Raw genomic sequence first — 25,012 nt, forward strand, 5'->3', positions numbered from 1 at the left:
CATGTACACTGGCACTGTAAGACCTGTTCGGTGTCTCCTGTGTAGCTTTGTTATTGTATATGGTAAAACCTGTTGCCAGCAGAGCTTACAATCTCATACCCTATATTAACACATGCTGGCTCCTAAATTGCAGTACACCGCCTTTATATCTAGTCCACTAACGCCGGTCTTAGGGTGCCACGTTCCTTTGCTGTAGTCGGAGCATTTTGTCCACCCGGATTCATTTCAGAATAAACCGACAAATGCAAACACCCCAAATCTTCCGTTTCACAGGGTAACCGGAAACATGGCGTTGTCTAATAGTCTCTGTGGTCATTTGGCTGCGGGGAATTAGTATATAAAGGTCTCCACCTGTTGATTCCTAGGAAGGGGGCCTGGCTGTCAGATGACCCCTCTGGGCATGACGGAAATGACTAGATGCACTCAGTGTAATGCCACCACACGAGATCTGTAACCAGGCTTATTGGCCATTACAAATCTCTGCCATGTTATGTGCGTAATATTACTAAAGCAGTGGTTCTTAAACTCGGTCCTCGGGACCCCACCCAACTCAAGTTTCCAGGTCACCTGACAGGTGCTCTCATTACTGACTGACACATTTGTAAAATATCCACAAGTAGAGCTAATTTCACTTGATTCTGTAGAGACCTGTAAAACCTGCACCGTGTGGGGTCCCAGGGACCGATTTTGAGAACCTGTGCACTAAAGTCATCTTTTATTGAATTCCACTTTTAAACTGTTGGAGACGAGAGGAACGTTCAGAACTTTTTTTTAACCTTTTTAACGTTTGTGTTGTGAAATGTGAGTGCCAAATTCTCTTCATCTGCCGCAGATTAGGTTTGCCGCTGCCCTGTGGCGGCGCTCTCTCCATGCTTCTAAAACGCGCTGACTGGCGGTTTGTGGATCACATGTTCACTTGCGCCTCCCGCATAGGAGTGAACGCATCCTGGTAACGGCCTCATCAGTATCTTTTTAGATCTGTTTTTATCCTTTTGTATTTTTTTATTTTCTGTATGTAACTGCACACAAGTTATTTACATGTGTAATCCTCACTGAGCTGTGCAGAAATGTGTATCGTCACCCTACATTATATACAGGTCAGGGACACGGTGTTGGTGGTCTCTGTCACTATGGCCCCAACTCTGGCCCAGGACACTGGTGCTCATGTGATTAGTTTTTGTTTTTTTAGAAGTTTCCACATTGTCACCAAAGTCTTTGTGTCCTGTTCACAGCACATTAATCACCTGGGAGATTAGTGTACATACATACTCCATGGCACATTAATATGTCCTGTCTGCAGCATTAACTCGTAAGGGGTGTACACACGGGGAGATTTTGACTAATGGGCAATTTTGACTAAGCCAATTTTGGAGAGTTTTTGGCTAGATGCAATGATAGTCTATGATCTAGTCCAGTATTTTCTTGCCCGCACAGTCTATCTATGCTAAGCAATCTCTGCTAGACAAGAGTGACGAAGCAGGAGAAAAATAGGGAGATTTTGACTAACCTTCTAGGAGATTTTGACTATCTAGTCGAAATCTCCTGTTAAAATTTCTCCGTGTGGACCCCCTATAGACAAGCCTTTGGTGCCCTGGGCTAGTGTGACCAAGTGAGGCGTGCGATGGAAATCCTCACAAGTACATCGCATTCTCCTAATTGGCCTTTTAAAACAGAAGGGTTGGCGGGAGTGTATATAGTCACCGTGTAGAAGCTGGCTCGCGTGTTATCGGTTCTGCAGGTCATGGGGTGAGGAGCAGCTGTTATCTGTGCAGTTTTGTCCTGTGCCACCCGTGTGCTATAATCCTTGTATATTCCTCCACGTGTGTGCTATGGTAAATGTAGAGACGCAGCAAGTGCTGTTGTCTATAGCATTCTGTTACTGTAACAACCCTGATGTGTTATTGGGGAGATGTCCTGTGATATAATGCATTGTCCACCCCCAGGATTAAGGATCTTCTTCTCGTTTTATAGGTGATCTGAAATTCATTGACTATGAATATTCCGGGTACAATTACCAGGCATACGATATTGGGAATCACTTCAATGAGTTTGCAGGTACGAAGGTCTTGTCTTTGAGCGTCTCCGTACGCGAAGTGTGGGCACCCGTAACCCGTCCTGTCTCCTTCCTAGGTGTGAACGAGGTGGATTACAGCCTGTATCCGGGGAGGACTCTGCAGCTGCAGTGGCTGCGGGCGTATCTAGAGGCGTATAAGGAATATAAAGGGTTTACAGCAGACGTGTCGGAGAAAGAGGTGGAGCTTCTCTATGTGCAGGTTAATCAGTTTGCTCTGGTGAGTGTAACAAGGATTTGGGGAAGTGTCCTCTGACTATTTATGTCGCCTTGTATATAGTATGGACGGGTCTCTACTGTGCAGATTATGCGGTTTTATGGATTAGAGACCCCAGGAACAACTGCTGCTCAGTATTGTGTCCAGCACAAATGCCTGAAACGGGGGCCGTCATGATAAGACTGGTGCAGAGAGAGATCAGAATGGCCTGCTTTAGTGTCGGACGTGGAACACATTCCTGGTGCGTTGCTGATCCTGGCAGAGCTGATTTTGAACACGTTCGTACTGACAGAGGTTCAGCATCAGCAATTAGGAGACGTAGGCTTAGATCGCACTATGCAGGTCATCGCACACACAGCACATGTAAATCAGATTGTATGTACACGGCCGTAAGAGGTAGCCACATCTACTGTGCTCTGCCAATATGGCGATACATCCAGCTGAAATATATATTATGGTCATATATGCGATGTTACTGATGAGGATAAAGTAAAGCGTTCACTTACCCCACTTATATCCAGAAAGGGGGTTGCAGACACAATAAAGATGGCAATGCAGGGAGTCATTTATTTTGTTTTTTACACTTATGTAGCGCTAGGTCCCGGCATGCTCTGGCTGCTGACACTTGCAGTTATGAAAGCTTTATGCAGATAGCTCCCAAGGTTTACTAGAACGTCCAGTGTCACATACTATGTAAGCTAATAGTGTTACCTATTCCCACCAACATAGTGCCAGGGCCTCATCTCTGCCAATGTATAGAATGCTGCCAGGCGCTGTATCGGGGGCAGGGCACAGTGTAACCAGGGCAGGCTAGGAGTGCTGGCTGTGTTATACGTATGTGCCAGTGACTGTATCGGGGGCAGGGCAAGGTGTAACCAGGACAGGCTAGGAGTGCTGGCTGTGTTATACGTATGTGCCAGGGACTGTATCGGGGGCAGGGCACGGTGTAACCAGGACAGGCTAGGAGTGCTGGCTATGTTATATGTATGTGCCAGGCGCTGTATCGGGGGCAGGGCACGGTGTAACCAGGACAGGCTAGGAGTGCTGGCTGTGTTATACGTATGTGCCAGTGACTGTATCGGGGGCAGGGCAAGGTGTAACCAGGACAGGCTAGGAGTGCTGGCTGTGTTATACGTATGTGCCAGGGACTGTATCGGGGGCAGGGCACGGTGTAACCAGGGCAGGCTAGGAGTGCTGGCTGTGTTATACGTATGTGCCAGGGGCTGTATCGGGGGCAGGGTACGGTGTAACCAGGACAGGCTAGGAGTGCTGGCTGCGTTATATGTATGTGCCAGGCGCTGTATCGGGGGCAGGGCACGGTGTAACCAGGACAGGCTAGGAGTGCTGGCTGTGTTATACGTATGTGCCAGGGGCTGTATCGGGGGCAGGGCACGGTGTAACCAGGACAGGCTAGGAGTGCTGGCTGCGTTATATGTATGTGCCAGGCGCTGTATCGGGGGCAGGGCACGGTGTAACCAGGACAGGCTAGGAGTGCTGGCTGCGTTATATGTATGTGCCAGGCACTGTATCGGGGGCAGGGCACGGTGTAACCAGGACAGGCTAGGAGTGCTGGCTATGTTATATGTATGTGCCAGGCGCTGTATCGGGGGCAAGGCACGGTGTAACCAGGACAGGCTAGGAGTGCTGGCTGCGTTATACGTATGTGCCAGGCGCTGTATCGGGGGCAGGGCACGGTGTAACCAGGACAGGCTAGGAGTGCTGGCTGCGTTATACGTATGTGCCAGGCGCTGTATCGGGGGCAGGGCACGGTGTAACCAGGACAGGCTAGGAGTGCTGGCTGCGTTATACGTATGTGCCAGGCGCTGTATCGGGGGCAGGGCACGGTGTAACCAGGACAGGCTAGGAGTGCTGGCTGCGTTATAAGTATGTGCCAGGCGCTGTATCGGGGGCAGGGCACGGTGTAACCAGGACAGGCTAGGAGTGCTGGCTGTGTTATACGTATGTGCTAGGCGCTGTATCGGGGGCAGGGCACAGTGTAACCAGGACAGGCTAGGAGTGCTGGCTGTGTTATACGTATGTGCCAGGCGCTGTATCGGGGGCAGGGCACAGTGTAACCAGGACAGGCTAGGAGTGCTGGCTGCGTTATAAGTATGTGCCAGGCGCTGTATCGGGGGCAGGGCACAGTGTAACCAGGACAGGCTAGGAGTGCTGGCTGCGTTATAAGTATGTGCCAGGCGCTGTATCGGGGGCAGGGCACGGTGTAACCAGGACAGGCTAGGAGTGCTGGCTGTGTTATACGTATGTGCCAGGCGCTGTATCGGGGGCAGGGCACGGTGTAACCAGGACAGGCTAGGAGTGCTGGCTGCGTTATATGTATGTGCCAGGCGCTGTATCGGGGGCAGGGCACGGTGTAACCAGGACAGGCTAGGAGTGCTGGCTGCGTTATATGTATGTGCCAGGCGCTGTATCGGGGGCAGGGCACGGTGTAACCAGGACAGGCTAGGAGTGCTGGCTGCGTTATATGTATGTCCCAGGCGCTGTATCGGGGGCAGGGCACGGTGTAACCAGGGCAGGCTAGGAGTGCTGGCTGCGTTATACGTATGTGCCAGGCGCTGTATCGGGGGCAAGGCACGGTGTAACCAGGACAGGCTAGGAGTGCTGGCTGTGTTATACGTATGTGCCAGGCGCTGTATCGGGGGGCAGGGCACGGTGTAACCAGGGCAGGCTAGGAGTGCTGGCTGTGTTATATGTATGTGCCAGGCGCTGTAACGGGGGCAAGGCACGGTGTAACCAGGACAGGCTAGGAGTGCTGGCTGTGTTATATGTATGTGCCAGGCACTGTATCGGGGGCAGGGCACGGTGTAACCAGGACAGGCTAGGAGTGCTGGCTGTGTTATATGTATGTGCCAGGCGCTGTATCGGGGGCAAGGCACGGTGTAACCAGGACAGGCTAGGAGTGCTGGCTGTGTTATACGTATGTGCCAGGCGCTGTATCGGGGGGCAGGGCACGGTGTAACCAGGACAGGCTAGGAGTGCTGGCTGTGTTATATGTATGTGCCAGGCGCTGTAACGGGGGCAAGGCACGGTGTAACCAGGACAGGCTAGGAGTGCTGGCTGTGTTATATGTATGTGCCAGGCACTGTATCGGGGGCAGGGCACGGTGTAACCAGGACAGGCTAGGAGTGCTGGCTGTGTTATATGTATGTGCCAGGCGCTGTATCGGGGGCAAGGCACGGTGTAACCAGGACAGGCTAGGAGTGCTGGCTGCGTTATACGTATCTCCCTGTGCACTCGTCCAGTTATAATGGACCATTTCAGGTATGAGCGTTACAACAGCACAATTCTGCGTATAACAGCGTCTCCAGCTCCCGGTATTACCCAGAGACCGTATTGTTGCGGTTAACGGTCTAAGCTCAGATTAGTGTGTGTATATGTAGTGTACAGACCACACATTGTATGTGGTCTTTGCTCGGGTTAGTGTGTGTGTAGTGTACAAGCCACGTATTGTACTTAGTCTTGGCTCAGGTTAGTGTGTGTGGTGTGCAGGCCGCGTAGTGTCCGTGGTGGTTGATCAGGTTAGTGTATGTGTAGTGTATAGGCCACATAGTGTACTTGGTCTTTGCTCAGGTTAGTGTGTGTAGTGTACAGTCTACATAGTGTATGTGGTCTTTGCTCAGGTTAGTGTGTGTGTGTGTGGGGTGTACAAGCTGCATAGTGTACTTGGTCTTTGCTCAGGTTAGTGTATGTGTTGCCTTGGAACGATCTCTGTGTGTAGTTGTACATGTTATAACAACGCCTGTGCTCAACTGTAACGCTTACGTTTGTCTTTATTTTAATCATATTTGTGTAACACAATTACACTTCACCCTTGTTCTATCCCCAGTCATGTATGTTTCATTTCCCCTACCTATATACTAACTGTTCTCCCCTCCTCCCACAGGCATCTCACTTTTTCTGGGGACTCTGGGCACTGATCCAAGCAAAATATTCCAAAATTGACTTTGATTTTTTGGGGTAAGTAGAGATGTTTGTCCTTGAGTGGCCATATCCCCTGGTGTCCTCCAGCAGGGCTAGGAGGGTCAAGGAACTGCTCCAACCACATTGCCATGAATCCAAATGAGAGAATGTACTATTCAGATCTGATTCTTCGTCTCGTGTTCTCTCCTGCAGGTACGCCATCGTACGGCTCAACCAGTACTTTAAAATGAAGCCGGAAGTAATGGCGCTGGTTCTACCAGAATAGGAGGGGACACTAGACTACAACTCTGCAAACTACGCATCACATGTCACATGACTGGACCTTCCCGGGACCACACCACCGTCTGAAGAGTTCTGGAACGCTGTGGGTTTTTTTTGTTTTGTTTTAATTTTCGGTTCTCTTAATGGCTTTTTATTTTATTTTTTCTTAAAGAATATAATCTAAAACTAACTTGTAATCAAATTGCAAGAGGCATTTTTTTGTAATTTAATATTTTAAGAGTATTTATTTATATCATTACTTCCAATGAGTTTTTTTTTTTCTTCCTCCTTGAAGTTACGTTCACAAAGAATCATACCATATTCATGTCTTGTGTTTTTTTTTTTTTTTCAACCCCTGTATGTCCCTGAACATTGACACTGGTAGAGCAGTTATCCGTCGTGTGCAATGTGTGGTCTCCTCATGTCCATTTCACTTACTGGATTGTGTGTTTGGGGCTGCGGGGAGCCCCCTGTGGTCACTACATTGATGTATAATGTGAATCTCTGCGGAGGGCGGTACCTCTTCTCTTAGTAACTGGAAGTAGATCTGTGAGTCGCCCATTCCACACAGGCAGCCGGCACGGTCCGTGTCACGTGGCTCAGCTGCTTATTTAGAAGTGGACGTGGTCAGCCTGTGGAGAGCAGATCTTCAAATGTACCTTAAACTCTCATTCAAGAGTCTTTTTATTTAATTTTTTTTTCCTCAAGTGATTTACAGCTGCTCACCCTATTGCTGACTATGGCGGTCACTGGGAGAGTGGCAACAAATTTGCCTTGAATTGTATATATGTAATATACCTGCAGGAATCCTAGTAAGGGGCTCTGTAACATTGATGACCAGATGTTTTTGTGGTGAGATGGTTACCGGAAGCGGTATCTGACAACGGTGTGTGTATTACTGGACTTCTCCTTCCAGATAGGGAGAAGTTGGTGCTTATAGTGCACAGACTAGACCAAAAATCCCCATGCTTTATCCTAGAGCCCCTCCCTGTGTGTGTGCCTGGTAACTGCACTGATGAGCCTGGGTAAGATTACGTGTGCGAAACGCGCGTGTCTGTTCTGAAGTCCGCTAGGTCCCTCCCTGTGTGTGTGCCTGGTAACTGCACTGATGAGCCTGGGTAAGATTACGTGTGCGAAACGCGCGTGTCTGTTCTGAAGTCCGCTAGATGTGAGTGTAGAGACTACTCCGAACAGGTGGCATCACACTGGGCCGAACGGTTTCCCCACAGGCCTTTTATATAAAGTGTTTTTTACATGTTTGACTCTATGGTGTTAATGTTATGAGCGCACATGTAATGGCGCAGTGCGTGTTGGGGACGCCGTGTGGTTCGTCAGCTGAGCCCGTGGGTAGAGGCTGACTGTTTACTTTGGGTGGGTTCGCTGCCTTCTCTGTCATATCTGTATTTCAGTAACGATGTAAATAAGACCTTTTGGCTGCGAGGGGCGGGTGTGGTATACAGCACAGGGCCACATGTAGCATATTGTACATACACAGCCACTGTAAATGACATTTGTAAATGAGAGTGAATTATTTGTCACGAAGTCTCCCGGAGACATGATTTCTTTCCTGATTGTTCTCTCCGTGGCTGATCTGTATCTTGTGTCTGGGAATCTCTGTCCTCTGTTTTACGGTCACCACTTACAGCAGATCCGCATCTCAACCAAAAGCGAAACGAACTCGGTTTCAATCACTGCAACAATGTCACTTTCATAGATGAAAGCACTTTAATTACTATTCTCCCCATGACAGTAAGTGACTGCATCATTCTTCCGAGGCACGTGGCGGTCAGGAGGGCGGTGCAGAATACTGTGAAATCTCTACACCTGTACATTTCTGTCTGTTCCCCAATAAAGAGTAAAATTCAGAACTCACCCGGCCCAGGGGTCTCGTCGCTCATTTCTGTGTCTACTTGTCTGCGATGAGTCTAGTCCTACTGATCTCTTATTGTGCAGCTCTGTGACGAGATGGACATTAGCGCTTATTATAGTTTGTGTTTGCATTATTAACCACTGAACTGATTAATGTTTTTTTTTTGTTTGTTTTTTTAAAGGATTGAGGGGCAGATGTAATAATCCTTAACAAGAGATAAATGCAAGTGTGATAAGAAGAGATAAATGTCCAGCCAATCAGCTCCTTACTGACTTTTATCAAACACAGGCTGTAACATGGCAGTTAGTGGCTGATTGGCTGGATGTTTATCTCTCCTTATCACCCTTGGATTTATCTCTTGTTAAAGCTTAATACATCTGCCCCTGAGCTATTTAAAATCCAATAAGAGTTTAGGAGAAGATCTGAAATCCAATAAGGGGGTATTGCTCAGCAGCACAGCAGGCACTGACTGGGGTAGGAGGGGCTTTCTGGCAGGTCTCTGTATTCATTGAATAAAAACAAAAATCAGGGTCCAGATTATAGAATTAAAGTACTTTAACAGCTATAAATAATTATCTCTCTGTGATTATATGGAAATGTATAACATTAAAGGTGATTCAGTTACCAGAAAAGGTAAAGATTAGTTTATTTAGAGAGATATTCCCTTTATTACAGTTCCTAAACACAAACTTCTGGCACTAACTTTTGTTCCAGGCTATGACTTGAGATGTGACAGATGTGTACTCATGTGATGAGACGCCTGGTACCATCTTTCTGTACATGTGTGGCTGAACACATAGCACAGCGGTATGGGGGCTGCCTGGTAGCACTTTATATACAGATATAGGTGTGTGAATGAGCCTCTAAATAAGTGTGGTCTGTCCAATTACTCAGCGCGGACTCCTGGTGCATCCTAATTGCAGCAAATTGTGAATTAAATTGGGTTTTTTAGGGGTAAAGGTACACCTGGCTCGTCCAGGCTGTTGGTGTGTCTGCAGTGATAATGTATGAACACCTTTTGTTGCGCCTTTGCTCAGGAAGCGCCACCGTTTATACAGCTGATCTCCGCCAATGATTATACAGCCTGCAATGTACTAATCAGATAATTCTGAAAAAAGAGGGTCTTCACATTTCTGTGGATTTCTGCATCTCCTGAATGTGCTGCAGCAGCTGTAGTTGATTTTGTCCAATAACCTGTCTATCTGGAATCTGCGCCCAAACTACGAGAAATGGCACTGATTGCCTGCTCTCTCTACTTTATCTGCATGTCACTCTTCTGCTTCCCCAGCCCTGTGTAAGAATGTCAGCTTTGTGCCCCAGGTGCACCTAGGTGGTTACACCTGTAGCACAGGTACAGAACGGAAGAGAATAGATGGGAATTAGATGGGTGTGACTGAATGGGAAGCACTGGTATAATCCACTTCATGCCCTTGGGTTCCTTTCTCCAGTGTCATCCCACCGTGCTCCTGCAGGTAATGTAATATTTGTATTGGATTTGGGCACAAAACTCCAATTACGGGACACTATGTACAGAGAGAGCACGGATTCCGCTTAGATGGACTCTGAGGCTGCAGCTTCCCTCTGGCAGCAGTGGTAGTAACACATCCCTCACACTGCAGATTGTAACCGCTGCCTTGTCCTGTTCCCCAGCTCCTGGGCTCTATTCCCCTCCTTGTGCCACTCGCAGACTAGGGGGGAACAGCAGCACCCCCATGTGGCCATGAACAGAATAGTCAGGTGGGGGCTACAGTTTGTGCTACTCATAGAGGCTGTGGATTCCATGATCCTCATAGTGATGTAGAATGAAATATTCTGCATATTAGTATTCCTTAGAAGAGAGTTTATTTAACTTCCAACATTACAGTCCAGAAAAAGCCCTGGCGACGGCCACAAATGGTGACTTTATTCTTTGGGACACGTCAGGGACCACAGGCTAAAAAGCTGGATAGTGGAGTGGGAGAGAAGCTTCCAGCACTCAAGAGGTTAAACTTCTTCTGCCTCCAGGCAGACTAGGCTCCTCCCCTCCTCTACCCCGCCTCCAGGCAAATCAGTTTTTTTCTACGATGCCCATGGCAGCCAAGACCTTGGGATTTTATCCCTCTCCTCCTCGTTAGGCTTTTCCTTAGGACCTTCTTCTTCAGGTATAAATCCCTGCTCCTCCCTTTCCTCCTTGTCTTATTTTTCCTGTCTCCTTAGTCTTAGTCTTAGTTAGAGGTAGGCAGAATAGGTTTGTTTTATTTATGACAGAGCTCACCGTACTATGCAGGGATCACTCTGGGGGTAGAGCAGCATGGGAGTGTGACCCAAGGGGATTTCTTCAGCGGTAGACGTCAGGGGCCCCAGGGATAACATTGGGTCTAGGAGTGACGTCACGACCAATCCAGCACCAGAAAGGTTAAACTTCTGGGCTGCTCAGAGACAGCCCCCTGGGCTCTCACCTCCTATACCCGGCCTCCCAGGCTAGTCAGTTTTTATCGTGCTGGCAGGAGCCAACACGCATTAGAAAGGTGCTGCTATAATAGCAGCATAAAACTTTTAATTTTTTTTTTTTTTTTAATTCTTATTTTTACACTGACCGGAGTCAGTGACAGAGCAGCAGCGCCGGGGGTCTGTTAGACCCCTGCACTGCGCTCCATCACCCGGGACCCGGCAGCCCAACACCACCCACGTGGTTTCCACAAGCGGAGGTGTTCGGCTGGCTCTAGAGCACTGGAGAGCACAGCCGCGCGCGCATGTTTAATGGCGGCTGAGCAGCCCGGCGAAGGGGGATCGCCGGGCTGCACTAGCAAGCGGCAGAACCGCCGCCTTTTGAAAAGTGTTGAGCGCTCTGTCCCGCTGGACCACCAGGGAGATGTTGAGTGTGGGCAGTGGCGTCGGTACGCGGGGCCGCCCGGCAAGCACCGGATCCCCGCCATTTTACCGGCGCCACATGAGTCATATATTCCCAGTGGCCATTTGCTAGCAGGGGGAGGGAGCCTCTCCTCACACAGCCCCTCCCCCGGAGACAGGAGCTAGGATGTACCCACGGGGTTTCCAGCCCTGATCTCTTCCTGCCTGCCTGCTGCACGTGTTGGAAGGACACAGAGAGCTTTCTGCCAGTCTGGAGTTCCATCTCTTCACGGCCGGGCCATCTGGGCAAATCCCCCCTGTACCTCTCCTTCAAGGATACCAGGTTACAGTAATTTATGCTCCTGCCGGCCTTAGGGCTTTGCGGAGCTCAGTGCCAGGTTTTTTATTTTGCATTGTATGCTCTGTTTGTGTGCTGTGTCTCATATTGTCTTAACACTATCACTGCCTGTCAGAAAGTATATTGTGTTAATTGTTAGTCAGCTGCCTCTTGTACAATGTCAGAGGAAAGCGGTGACGACACATGGGCCCCTATATTGGTGTCCTGCACGCGTTGCAGAGCGGGCGTACCCCAGCTTGTAGAGGGGTTATGCCTACAATGTATAAAAACACATGCGCAGCCCCCTGTGGCAGCTCCCCCGCGGGAACCTGCTTGGGCCCAGCTTACCCAGGTCATGTCGCAGTTAATAGACAAGCTCTCTGCTGCACCATCCCTGCAACCGGGACCGTCCGTGTCTCGGCCATGTGCTCCCCCCGAGGAGCCAGCATGGGCGCGTGCTTTGGCAGACTCAGTTCAGGGCATCCGTGCCTCTTTAAAGGGTAAATCCCGTAAGCCCCGGGGTGGGGAGATTCCTTCTACCCTCACCCATCAGGATACGGATGTAGATACTGATTAAGAGGAGGATCAGCTGGTTGACGACACAGTCGACGCAGATGCTGACGACACCTCTAGGGGCGACATAACAGCAAAAGTCGATGTAGAAGCCCTGGTAATTGCGGTTAGAGACGTGTTACATTTACAGGAGGTCTCTGAACCCGTACAGTCTGTGGGCCCATCTTTTAAGCGTCACAAGCAGACGCGGACAGTGTTCCCTAACTCTTCGGAGCTAGAGGATGTCCTTGGGGAGGCCTGGGTGTTACCAAATAGGAAGTTTCCGCTCCCTAAGCGTTTAATTCCCTGTACCCGCTCCCTCCAGAGGATAGAGTTCGCTGGGAGACTCCTCCCAAGGTGGATGCACATATCGCTAAGATTGTGCGTTCCAATACTTTGCCCATTCCAACCGCCTCTCTTAAAGATGCCGCTGACAGAAAGTTAGAGAACTTTCTTAAGCTGATTTTTACAACAACTTAGGGCGGTTGCACGACCTACCCTGGCATCTGCCTGGGTGGCAAAGGCCATGGTAAAATGGATTTCTCTCCTCACTAATATTATTACTGAGGGAGATAGTGTAGATGACATGTTTCCTATTCTTGACATCATGCATCAGGCTGCACTATATTTGGGAGAGGCTGCATTAGATGCAGCCACTCTTACTTCAAGAGCATCTGCCTCGGCAGTGGCGGCACGACGATCCCTGTGGCTTCGCTCTTGGAAAGCGGATACTGAGTCCAAACAAACTCTAGAGGTATTACCCTTTGCGGGTTCTCTATTGTTTGGATCAGAGCTGGACAAAATCGTGGCCACGGTGGCTGCCTCAAAGGCGGCTTTCCTGCCATCCACTCCTGCTCCACGTCCTCGACCGGCGTTCCAGTCCTTTCGTTTCCAGGGCAGGGGTAGGGGACAGTCGTTCACAAAGACTCAGGCCCAACCCCCAAAGCCCTCTAGGGCCAGAGGAAAACGTCCCTGGCCCACTAGACGTGCTGAACATAAACCCGAGGTTAAGCCCTCGGCATGATGGGCCGGCGCTCCACCTGGGGGATCCCAGGGTGGGGGGTCGCCTGCTTCGGTTTTCGCACATGTGGCTGGAGTCCACGACAGACGCTTGGGTTCGAGACTTAGTCTTCAAAGGCTATTCTATAACCTTTCGCCGTCGACCACCAAGCTCGTTCTTTTCAACAAGTTCTCCCAAAGACTTGGAAAAGCGCGTAGCCCTGGAACAGGCCATACAAAAACTACTTTCAGCAGGTGTCATTGCTCCCGTTCCAGTGTCGCAACAAGGCACAGGTTTCTACGCCAGTCTTTTCTTGGTACGGAAGCCCAATGGGACCTTCCGTCCCATTTTAAATCTAAAAAGACTAAACAAATTCCTTCGGGTCCCGAAGTTCAAAATGGAGACCTTGCGGTCCATTGTGCTGGCATTGCAACCAGGGGACTACATGGCATCCCTCGACATACAAGATGCGTATCTACATGTACCCATCAAACAAGAACACTGGCGGTTCCTCAGGTTTGCGCTGCAGGACCGTCACTTTCAATTTCAGGCACTACCTTTCGGCCTGGCCACAGCTCCCCGCGTATTTACGAAGGTCATGGCAGTGATGTGCAGTGCTCTTCGCCACCAGGGTGTTCGAATTCTCCCATACCTGGACGATCTGTTGATCCTGGCTCAGTCGCCCCAGGTTCTCCAGGTACACTTGACCAAGGTCGTGGCAGTCCTGGAACGCCACGGCTGGATAATCAATTGGCCAAAGTCATCCATAGTCCCTACTCAATCTATGATTCACCTAGGGGCCCTGTTGGACACAGTAAATCAGCGGATTTACTTGCCGGAGATACGCCGCAAGGCCCTGCAATCCAGAGTTCAACATCTTCTCTCACTCAGGTGTGTCTCAATACATGCCTGCATGAGGGTGCTGGGCTCCATGGTCTCGACCTTCGACATGGCGGAGTACGCTCAGTTCCACTCTCGACCATTACAACGTGAAATTCTGAGGAAATGGTCGGGGTCATACTCCAACATAAGGTCACACCTGATTGTCTTATCACCGGCAGCTCGGAGTTCCCTGTCATGGTGGCTTCTAGATCAGAACCTCATGGAAGGGAGGCCTTTTTGGATCCAAAAGTGGACTCTCCTCACCACGGATGCCAGTCTTCGTGGTTGGGGAGCAGTCACATGTCAGAAATCCTTTCAGGGGCTTTGGACTCCACAGGAATCCTTGCTATCCATCAACACTCTCGAACTAAGAGCTGTCTTACTAGCTCTCCGCCAGGCAGAGCCTTGGCTTCAAGGTCACCCGGTGCAGGTACAGTCGGACAATGCGACGACGGTGGCTTATATCAACCACCAGGGTGGCACTCGGAGTCGAGCAGCTATGGCGGAGGCCTCTTGTATCTTCCAGTGGGCGGAGAACAAGATCCCGGCATTATCGGCAATCTTCATCCCGGGACTTCTCAATTGGGAGGCGGACTTCTTGAGTCGGCAGACTCTGGATGCCGGAGAATGGACCCTACATCCGAAAGCATTTCAGATGTTGGTAGACCGGTGGGGCAGACCGGAGGTGGATCTGATGGCATCTCGCCACAATCACCAGGTCACCCTGTACGGTTCCAGGTCTCGAGATCCGAACGCTTGCATGGTAGACGCTCTGTCAGCCCAGTGGCTGTTCGCTCTCATGTATGCCTTTCCCCCATTTTCACTCCTTCTCCGAGTTCTTCGCAAATTGAAGGCAGAAGGGGGCACGATGATCTTGGTGGCCCCTCATTGGCCTCGGAGGATCTGGTTCTCAGATCTGCAGGCCCTGTCAGTGGCCCCTCCAATCCGGCTACCTCTGTGGCCGGATCTGCTATCGCAAGGGCCGTGCCTCCATCCCGATCTGCAGCAGTGATCGTTAACGGGGTGGCTGTTGAGACCGCCTTGTTAAAAGCTAAAGGCTTTAATTCACGGGTGATTTCGACTATGCTCAGAGCTCGTAGGCCTTCTTCGGCCGGTGCTTATCATCGCATCTGGCGAGCTTACTTCGCCTGGTGTAGCTCACGCCAGTTTAACCCAAAAACCTATCGGTTGTCTCGAATTCTGTCCTTTCTGCAAAAGGGTTTAGAGGCCGGCCTTAGACTGTCATCACTAAAGGTACAGGTATCGGCCTTGTCTATTCTATTTCGAAGGAGGCTGGCGTTGTTGCAGGACATCCGCACTTTCTTGCAGGGGGTTTTGCGAATTCAACCTCCGTTTGTCCCACCGGTTGCTCCATGGGATCTTTCTCTGGTTCTTAAGGCTCTACAGGGTCCCCCTTTTGAACCATTGCGATCAGTGGATCTATCTTGGCTTACATGGAAAACTGTTTTTCTGCTGGCCATTGCTTCGGCCAGGAGGGTTTCAGATTTATCGTCTCTGTCCTGTCAGTCTCCTCTTCTGGTTTTCCACCCTGACAGGGCGGTCCTTCGAACAGTCCCTTCACACCTTCCCAAGGTGGTGTCCAAATTTCACGTTAATCAGGAGATAGTGGTCCCAGCCTTTCGGGGGCCGGAGGCATCTCCTGAACAGCGATTCCTAGATGTAGTGCGAGCGTTACGTATCTATGTGCGCCGTACTAAAGCACTTAGAAAATCTAACTCTCTCTTTGTCCTCTATGGATTTCAGAAAAGAGGTTGGCCTGCTACGAAGCAGACCATTGCCCGGTGGCTAAGGTCTGTCATCAAACAAGCTTACTTGGGTGCCGCCCTTCCGGTTCCAACGGGCGTCCGGGCTCATTCCACGAGATCTGTGGGTGCGTCTTGGGCTGTTAGGGGTGGTGCGACAGCAGAGCAACTTTGCAAGGCGGCGACGTGGTCGTCTCCTCATACATTCTTACGCTTCTATGCGTTTGATACGTTTACCTCACAAGACTCGGCATTCGGCCGGAGTGTATTGGCTGCGGCCCAGGCGCGCCCCCACCCATAGGTGGCTGCTTTAGGACATCCCAATGTTATCCCTGGGGCCCCTGACGTCTACCGCTGAAGAAAATGATATTTATGTCTTACCTGTTAAATATCTTTCTTCGAGGACGTCAGGGGCCACAGGGATCCCTCCCTGGCGCGCCTACTTCATGATATTAACATTAAGAGTTACTCCGTTGAGTCAACTTAGTTAAAATTTCCTCGGTTGAGGGTGTTTACACTTGTTACAAGTTATGGTTTCTCTATTGAGCAACCACACATACACATATATTTGTTGAGTGTGTTTCTGTATGGGTTTCTCTTCCTTCTATCTTGTCTCCTGCCTGGCTTGGAAAAAAACTGACTAGCCTGGGAGGCGGGGTATAGGAGGTGAGAGCCCAGGGGCTGTCTCTGAGCAGCCCAGAAGTTTAACCTTTCTGGTGCTGGATTGGTCGTGACGTCACTCCTAGACCCAATGTTATCCCTGTGGCCCCTGACGTCCTCGAAGAAAGATATTTAACAGGTAAGACATAAATATCATTTTCTGCCCATTAAGTATCCCTGGGAGTGTGGCCAGCGCTGAATCCTGCCCAGGCTATGTAAGTATGGAGCTCTGTGTATGGATAAATCTCCTCTGCAACGTCTGTTTGGCAGCAGGCATCGGGGGACTTGCGGGAATCCGGGCTTAAACTGCAAATCCCAAGAGTCAATGCACTTCAGTGTGACTTCTGGTAAGCGGCGGGGATGTATCCATTCAGCGGGAGTTGTGCGGACTACAAGCCCCATAATCCAGTGCGAATGACGTACTTCCGGTGCGGTGGCACGCGGAACCAACAAACAGTGTGGCTGCCTATTTATTCATCTCTAAATGCAGACAGTATTGTGGACTGCTTCTGCTTGGGGACTTCTGCACTACACCTAAAGGTGGCCATACATCTATAGATCGATTTGTCAGATCTGGCTGGTTGGAACTAAATCCTGGTAATGGATGAGAGCAGATGACAGTTGACTATTTGCTTTGAATTACTGGAAAACTGCCAAAAACTGTCCTTGAGATATTACCAGGTTTTTGTTCCAACCGGCCCAATCTGACAATTGATCTGTAGATGTATGGCCAGCTTAAAAATCTGAGCCAAAGGTCCTTTTTTTGATCTCAGTACATGCTGGATTATTTTACACCTTTATGCCTTAGCCTTAAATATGTGCAATATATTCTGGCTTTAGGTGCTGTATAAGAGATCATGGATCTGCCCTTCTTCCCATAAGTCAGATAGTGCCCCTGTGAGGTAAGCGCTGTTGATTATTTAGATAGAATTTAATTTCTGACTGTGTAGTGACCGGCTTTTCCTATTGTTATTATAGTGTGCCTGCCAATCCTATCATTCCTAAAAAGAAGCCAGCAATAAAGAAGTATGTTGACAAAAGCTGCATTGCTTGTGACAAAGTTTTGTCTGGATCCCAGAATAAATCCTTTTGTGATAATTGTGAGGATCAGCTTGCACCCATCCCAGACCAGCCAAAAATCCTATTAGACCTAACTGAGTGGATGAAAAAATTGTCTCCAAAGAGGAGGGTTTTTTTTGGAATTACAAGGAAATAAAAGAGTCGGGGATCAGGCTGGATTCTGTTATGAGGAGGAAATATCCTCAGAAGAAGGTTTGGAAGAGTTGGGAAATATATAATCAGGAGAGATTACAGAGGAGGTTCGAAGCCTCAGCTTTGACAAAGTGGAAAGTATCCCTAAGGCTATATACAAAAGTATGAATTATAAAGAACCAGTTACTACTGAAGGTGAAGATATTCTGTTTGGGGACAGGTCAAAGAAGGGTCGCCATTTCCCAATTTATAAGTTCATGAAAGATCTGATTTCAAAAGAATGGTCTAACTTGGACAAAAGACAGGTAACGTTATCCAGAATTGACCGTATGTATCCAGCCAGGCTCCTCCCCTCCTCTACCCCAGCTCCAGGCCAGGCTCCTCCCCTCCTCTACCCCGCCTCCAGGCCAAGGAACTCAGTTTTTCAGGATGCTGGCAGGAGCCAGATGCACCCACTAGAGGGGCAGCCTAACTTCATTTTTTTTTTCTCTTTCACACTGACTATAGGTCAGTGACAGAGTGGCAGCGCTGGGTGTCTTATCAGACACCCGCGCTGCTGTTCCATCAACCGATCCGGAGCTGCATCGCCACTTGTGGGTAGGGCCCTGCAGCGGTTCCTGGGCACTGGGGAGCCACAGCCGCCACCGGACGCCGGAGACCTGTAAAGGTAACGCGCTCCCCGCCGTCGAGGCACGCAAGCGGCTGTAACAGCCGGGGGGACCGCCGGCTGAGTTAACAAGCGGACGGCTGGTCCGCCACCCGTTCCCGTGGGACCATCGGTGATCTGTTTGTGGCCAGCGGCGATGCCCGGTGCGCTCCGGATCCCTGCCATTTTACCGGCGCTGTATGTGGACATTTCTTGGGGCCATTTGCTAGCAGGGGGAGGAGGCTCCCCCCACATCAGCCACTCCCCCGGGCACAATAAGCAGAGAACTGTGCTCAGCACAGAGAGTTCCCACCACTGACATCCCTTCCTGGCTGCACGTGAGGAGGGACACGGGGGAGCTCACAGTCACCCGGGGTTCCACTCCTTCACTGCCAGGACGCTTGGATCCCTCCTTGCCGCGCCTGCTTTATTTTCGTTACAGTTACAGATGGAGCTGGCCTCTTCCTTCCAGGGGCGGGCGCGCACGAGACCCGCAGCAGCGTCCTCTGGAAACTGGGACGTACGTGCGTGCGTGTGAGACTCATGCACGTCCCAGTCAGATGGAGTGCCTCTGCACCGGCGTTTACCAGCAGAGACATGCTGGTGATCGCCGGCCAAGGATCAGAGGCGCTCCAACTGTAAGTTACGATTAGGTTATATTGTTCCTCTGTTGAGGGTACTAATATGTTCAGAATGTGTTCTGTGTGGTGCTTTTCTTCCTTCTCTCTTGTCTCCTGCCTTGGCTTGTTAAAAACAGTTCCTTGGCCTAGAGGCGGGGTAGAGAAGGGGAGGAGCCTGGCTGCCTGGGAGGCAGTTGAAGTTTAACCTCTAGGGTGCTGGTGCTTTCTCCTACTCTACTACCCACTGTAAAGCCTGTGGCCCCTGACGTCCTCGAAGAAAGATTTACCAGGTAAGGTAAAAATCTTGTTTTCTGAACTGGTGTTCCCTGCCTGATTGATGCGGCAGTAGCAGAGCTAACCTCAAGAACCACGCTACCACTTGAAGATAGAGCCTCATTCAAAGACCCCATGGATAGAAGAATGGAGTGGGCATTCAGGAAGCTTCATTTCTCTTCAGCTGTATCTCTGAAAGCTGATATATCGGTAGCCAGGGCTCTGAGACTGTGGGGAACAAATTTACACAACGATATAGATAAAATCATTTTTAAGCAGTACTTATTGAAAAGTCTAGAAACCATGCAAAAAGCGACAGAATTTATTTGTGAAGCTTCTCTTGATATCGTATCTTTTGCAGCAAGGTCGATGGCAGTCAGGATAACGGCTAGTAGAGCCTTATGGCTGAGATTATGGTCAGCTGATGCCCATTCAAAATAGAGACTAGTGGCACTCCCATTTGAAGGATCACATCTGTTTGGATTGAAACTAGATACCTTGATACATAGACTAATGGGAGGAAAGTCACTAAGGCCCTTATTCTGATCGGATCGGTACGGCCCGCGTGCGGCCGTACCGCCGATGTTTTTACTCTGCACATGCGCAGAGGTCATTCTGCGCATGTGCAGCCCCCTTCGCCGCAGACGTATTTCGTCCGCCGCAAAGGGGGCGGATAGGGGCGTGAGGGGCTTCATCCCCTCATTTCCCTATGTGTACGCCCCGCGTTTCATGGGCGTTCCCATGCAAACGCGGGGCGTATGCATGGAAATGAGGGCATGACGCAGCTCATGGGGGCGGAAAGCTGACGTCGCCGGATGTCAGCTTTCAGCCCCCATACAAGCTACCACACGGACGATTGTCCGTGTGGTCTCAGCTTGCGGGAGCTGCCGCGGCGTGCGGACCTGCCTTCGATGGTCGACGACCATCGAATGCAGGGGGCAGCTCCCACCATGGTGGAGGCGTACGCCTCCACCATTTTTATGCGGATCGCCAGCCGTCCGTGTACGGACGGCCGTGGCGATCCGTAGGGTGGGCGGGGATTGGTTTGTGCGGCCGGAGCCCCGTGTGCGGCTCTGGCCGCACCAACCAGAATAAGGGCCTAAGACTGCCTCAGGATAAAATAAATAATTAAGTCCTCCGTCCGGTATGCACTGCAGGACCGTCACTTTCAGGCTTTCTACCACCCCTCGGGTGTTTAGAAAGGTCATGGCAGTGATGGGCAGCAGACTTTGCAACCATGGCCTCCGAATCCTTCCATATATGGACGACCTGTTGATTCTGGCACAGTCTGCGGAGACTCTCAAGGACCACCTGGCCATAGTGGTGAAGGTACATCGCCGGACACTGCAGTCCCACATATGAGGTCTTCACTCACACAGACAATTATTCAGTTCATGCCTGCATGAGGGTCTTAGGGTCGATGGTATCAACCTTCAACATGGCAGAATATGTACAATTCCACTCCCATCTGCTACAACGGGAGATCCTCCCCAAATGGTCAGCATCCTACACCAACATCTGGTCACAGCTGATAGCATTGTCTCTCACTCTACTGGTGGCTTCTGGACAAGAGCTTCACAGCAGGGAGACTAGGATCCAAAAGTGGGTTGTCCTCACCACGGATACGTCTCCGTGGGTGGGGGGCAGTGACTTGCCAGCAATCCTTCCAGAGACTATGGAACTCATAGGAAAGCCAGCTACCCATCAATTTCCTTGAACTATGGGCAGTCTTTTGGGCCCTTTGCTTGGTGGAACCCTGGCTCCGAGGCCACCCAGCACAGATCCAGTCGGACAATGCAACAACGGTGGCTTATATCAACCACCAGGGTGGCACTCGCAGTTGGCCTGCCATGGCAGAGGCCTCCTGCATCTTTCTATGGGCTGCTTGGGGGGAGGGGCCCTAAACTGCACACCCTGGACATATGAGGTGCTACCTGCTGAGACTTGTAGTGCAGCAAGCAGGAGGAGGAGTTTGCAGGTGCACACTAAATATATATGCTAGACCTTTTAATATCTCGCTATATTGCATTTGAGGTTATTAGCATAGTAATGGCCATTAGTATCGGCTTGTCCACCGCGTCCAGGTTACCTCAATAGGACAAGTCCCTAACACTACTCTGGGACAGGTCCAGGGCACAGGGCCCCCCAGGCCAGCCCAGCAGAACCACCCCATGGCATCACATTAGTGTGAAATTGAAGTGATAGTAAAAGGGATAGGGGAAATTATATGTGATAAGACTTACCTAGGTAAGAGGTAATAATAAATGTGGAGGGTGCTACATATATACTAAACAAACTAAAGGGGTGATGGAAAGTGTACGATATGATGCCATGGAGCAGCCCAAAGAGCCCTGCGCCCCAAACACAGTCCCACAGACTAACACTCAGCATATATGTACAGTAGGACTTACCCTCATAGTGCCAAGCTGAGGTGTGCAGTCTTGAATGTTGGGACTCCAACCTGATTAAAAACAATCTGGGACAGGTGGTCGGGGTGCTAGTCTTTCTATGGGCTGAGAAGATCCCTGCTCTGTCAGCGATCTTTATCCCGGGAGTCCTCAATTGGGAAGCAGACTTACTGAGCCATCAGACTCTGGATGCCGGCGAATGGGCCCTTCATCCGTAGGTGTTCCAAATGCTGGTACATCGCAGGGGCAGACCCGAGGTAGACATGATGGCGTTGCGTCACAACCACAAGGTCCAGGACTCATAAACCAGGGGCTTGAATGGTGGACGCCCTGTCAGCCCCGTGGCTGTTTGCCCTGATTTATGCCTTCGCTCCGATCTTGCTCCTCCGGAGAGTGATCTACAAGTTGAAGGCGGAGGGCGGCACATTGATCCTTGTGGCTCCCAGTTGGCCCAGATGGATCTGGTTCTACCTCTATATCCAGACCTGCTCTCTCAGGACTAGTGTCTGCACCCAGTTTTGAGGCATCTGGCTTTGATAGGGTGACTGTTGAGACCGCCCTGTTAAGAGCCAGGGGCTTTAAACTTGGGAGTAATTTTGACCCTGCTCAGGGCACGCAAGCCTTCTTCAGCCGGTGCTTACCATCGCATCTTCGTTGAGTGAACTCACACATATTACAGTTATAGTTCCACTGTTGAGTGAACTCGCATAAGTTCAGAATGTGTGTCTGTATGGTGTTCTCTTCTCTCTTGTCTCCTGCCTTGGCTTGTTAAAACTGAAAGTAGCTTGGCCTGGAGGCGGGGTAGAGGAGGGGAGGAGCCTGGCCTGGAGGTGGGGTAGAGGAGGGGAGGAGCCTGGTCTGCCTGGAGGCAGAAGAAGTTTAATCTCTTGGGTGCTGGATTCTTTCCTACTCCACTACCCAGCGTTAGCCCTGTGGCCCCTGACGTCCTCGAAGAAAGAGATTTAACAGGTAAGACATAAATCTCCTTTTCTGTCAACTTGTAAATGACCAGCAATCAAAAAAGAAGCAGAATTTGATTGCGGGATCGCTGCGCCTATGCGTACCATCATCCGCAGTATTGCATGTGCAGTCTTTTTGATAATGCCCTGGCCTGCGACATCTCAGTCATGCAATCAGGTATGATTAACCCCCCCAAGGTATTAATTGTTACCTTTTCTCAGACATGGATATTCTTAAAACCTGGACTGTAATGAAGGAGTTTGGAAAACTCGCTTGGGTACTTATGTAATATCTGGGCTCCCGTTTTTCTTACGAGACCCCGTCCCCTCGCGGGGCTCGCTGCGCTCGCCACGCTTCGGGCACGGTGGCTCGCTGCGCTCGCCACACTATATAAAATCAACTCCATGCGTAGTTGGACAGTAGGGGTATGAAAAAATGGCGTGCATTTAACATGGGAGCCCAGATAATACATAAGTACCCTCGCTTGACTTCTTGCATATGTTCTCAGGACCAATAAACAGTCCGGTTTTCCATGTCCCCTCACAGAAAAGCAAAGGAAATAATTAGTGCCACTTGTACATGTTTTAGTAAGTAATGCGCACACCTGTGTCCCTTATAGGTGACCTGGGAAATGTGACTGCCGACTGTGTTTGAGAACCGATTACTTAGAACAGTTGTTCTTAAACATTCCCCCAAATTGCTCCTGTTTCCCAAGTCACTCAGCAGGTGCACTCATTACCCCCTGCCATATTTTCCATTTCACCCAGCAGGTGCCCAGGTGTATTCTTTACTCAATGACACACTTCCCAGGTCACCCAGCAGGGGGCACATACACGGAGAGATGGTCTCTGAGCTTTTTGTACTCTGTGATGCAATCTAGTACAGAAAGAATGGGCTGCCCATACTTATTGTGCTGTGTTATGTGAATTACGTGGGAGTGTGCATCATTTCCGAAAAATGCACCGTGTATGGGTGGCTTTATGGCTTTACTCACTGACATGTTTCCCAGGTTACCTAGCTGGAGCACAGGTGTACTCATTACTCACTGACACATTTCCCAGGTCACCCAGAAGAAGTACAGGTGTACTCATTACTCACTCACACATTTCACAGGCCACTCAGCAGATGCACAGGTGTACTCATTACTTACTGACACATTCCCCAGGTCACCCAGCAGGGGCACAGGTGTACTCATTACTCACTGACACATTACCCAGGTCACCCAGCAGGGGCACAGGTGTACTCATTACTCACTGACACATTATCTAGGTCCCCCAGCAGGGGCACAGGTGTACTCATTACTCACTGACACATTATCTAGGTCACCCAGCAGGGGCACAGGTGTACTCATTACTCACTGACACATTCCCCAGGTCACCCAACAGGTGCACAGGTGTACTCATTACTCACTGACACATTATCTAGGTCACCCAGCAGGAGCATAGGTGTACTAATTACTCACTGACACATCCCCCCCCGGTCACCCAGAAGAAGTACAGGTGTACTCATTACTCACTAACACATTCCCCAGGTCACCCAGCAGGGGCACAGGTGTACTCATTACTCACTGACACATTATCTAGGTCACCCAGCAGGAGCACAGGTGCACTCATTACTCACTGACACATCTCCCAGGTCACCCAGCAGGGGCACAGGTGTACTCATTACTCACCAACACATTTCCCAGGTCACCCAGCAGGGGTACAGGTGTACTCATTACTCACTGACACCTTTCCCAGGTCACACGGCAGGAGCACAGGTGCACTCATTACTCACTGACACATTATCTAGGTCCCCCAGCAGGGGCACAGGTGTACTCATTACTCACTGACACATTATCTAGGTCACCCAGCAGGAGCATAGGTGTACTAACTACACACTGACATATCCCCCCCCCCCCCCGGTCACCCAGAAAAAGTACAGGTGTACTCATTACTCACTGACACTTCCCCAGGTCACCCAGCAGGGGCACAGGTGTACTCATTACTCACTGACACATGTCACAGGTCACCCAGCAGGAGCACATGTGCACTCATTACTCACTGACATTTCCCAGGTCACCCAGCAGGGGCAAAGGTGTACTCATTACTCACTGACACATTTCCCAGGTCACCCAGCAGGGGCACAGGTGTACTCATTACTCACTGACACATTTCCCAGGTCACTCAGCAGGGGCACAGGTGTACTCATTACTCACTGACACCTTTCCCAGGTCACATGGCAGGAGCACAGGTGCACTCATTACTCACTGACACATTATCTAGGTCCCCCAGCAGGGGCACAGGTGTACTCATTACTCACTGACACATTATCTAGGTCACCCAGCAGGGGCACAGGTGTACTCATTACTCACTGACACATCCCTCCCCCCCCGGGTCACCCAGAAGAAGTACAGGTGTACTCATTACTCACTGACACATTCCCCAGGTCACCCAGCAGGTGCACAGGTGTACTCATTACTCACTGACACAGTCCCCAGGTCACCCGGCAGGAGCACAGGTGTACTCATTAC

At 50.3% G+C, this 25,012-nt stretch overlaps 1 protein-coding gene across 2 annotated transcripts in view; it reads left to right on the forward strand.

Moving 5' to 3' along the window:
* The window catches only part of ETNK1 (ethanolamine kinase 1), a 31,596-nt gene extending 23,236 nt beyond the window's left edge, over positions 1-8,360 (forward strand). For both annotated transcript variants that reach the window (XM_083180806.1, XM_083180807.1), the window contains exons 6-9: positions 1,972-2,055; positions 2,131-2,291; positions 6,190-6,263; positions 6,420-8,360. In XM_083180806.1, the coding sequence (XP_083036932.1) occupies positions 1,972-2,055; positions 2,131-2,291; positions 6,190-6,263; positions 6,420-6,492 (392 nt within the window). In that variant the 3' untranslated portion in view covers positions 6,493-8,360. The remainder of the gene's footprint in view (positions 1-1,971; positions 2,056-2,130; positions 2,292-6,189; positions 6,264-6,419) is intronic.
* Positions 8,361-25,012: the final 16,652 nt, after the last annotated feature.

Source organism: Crinia signifera, chromosome 4, assembly GCF_055691185.1.
Source record: "Crinia signifera chromosome 4, ASM5569118v1, whole genome shotgun sequence".
Lineage (NCBI taxonomy): Eukaryota > Metazoa > Chordata > Amphibia > Anura > Myobatrachidae > Crinia > Crinia signifera.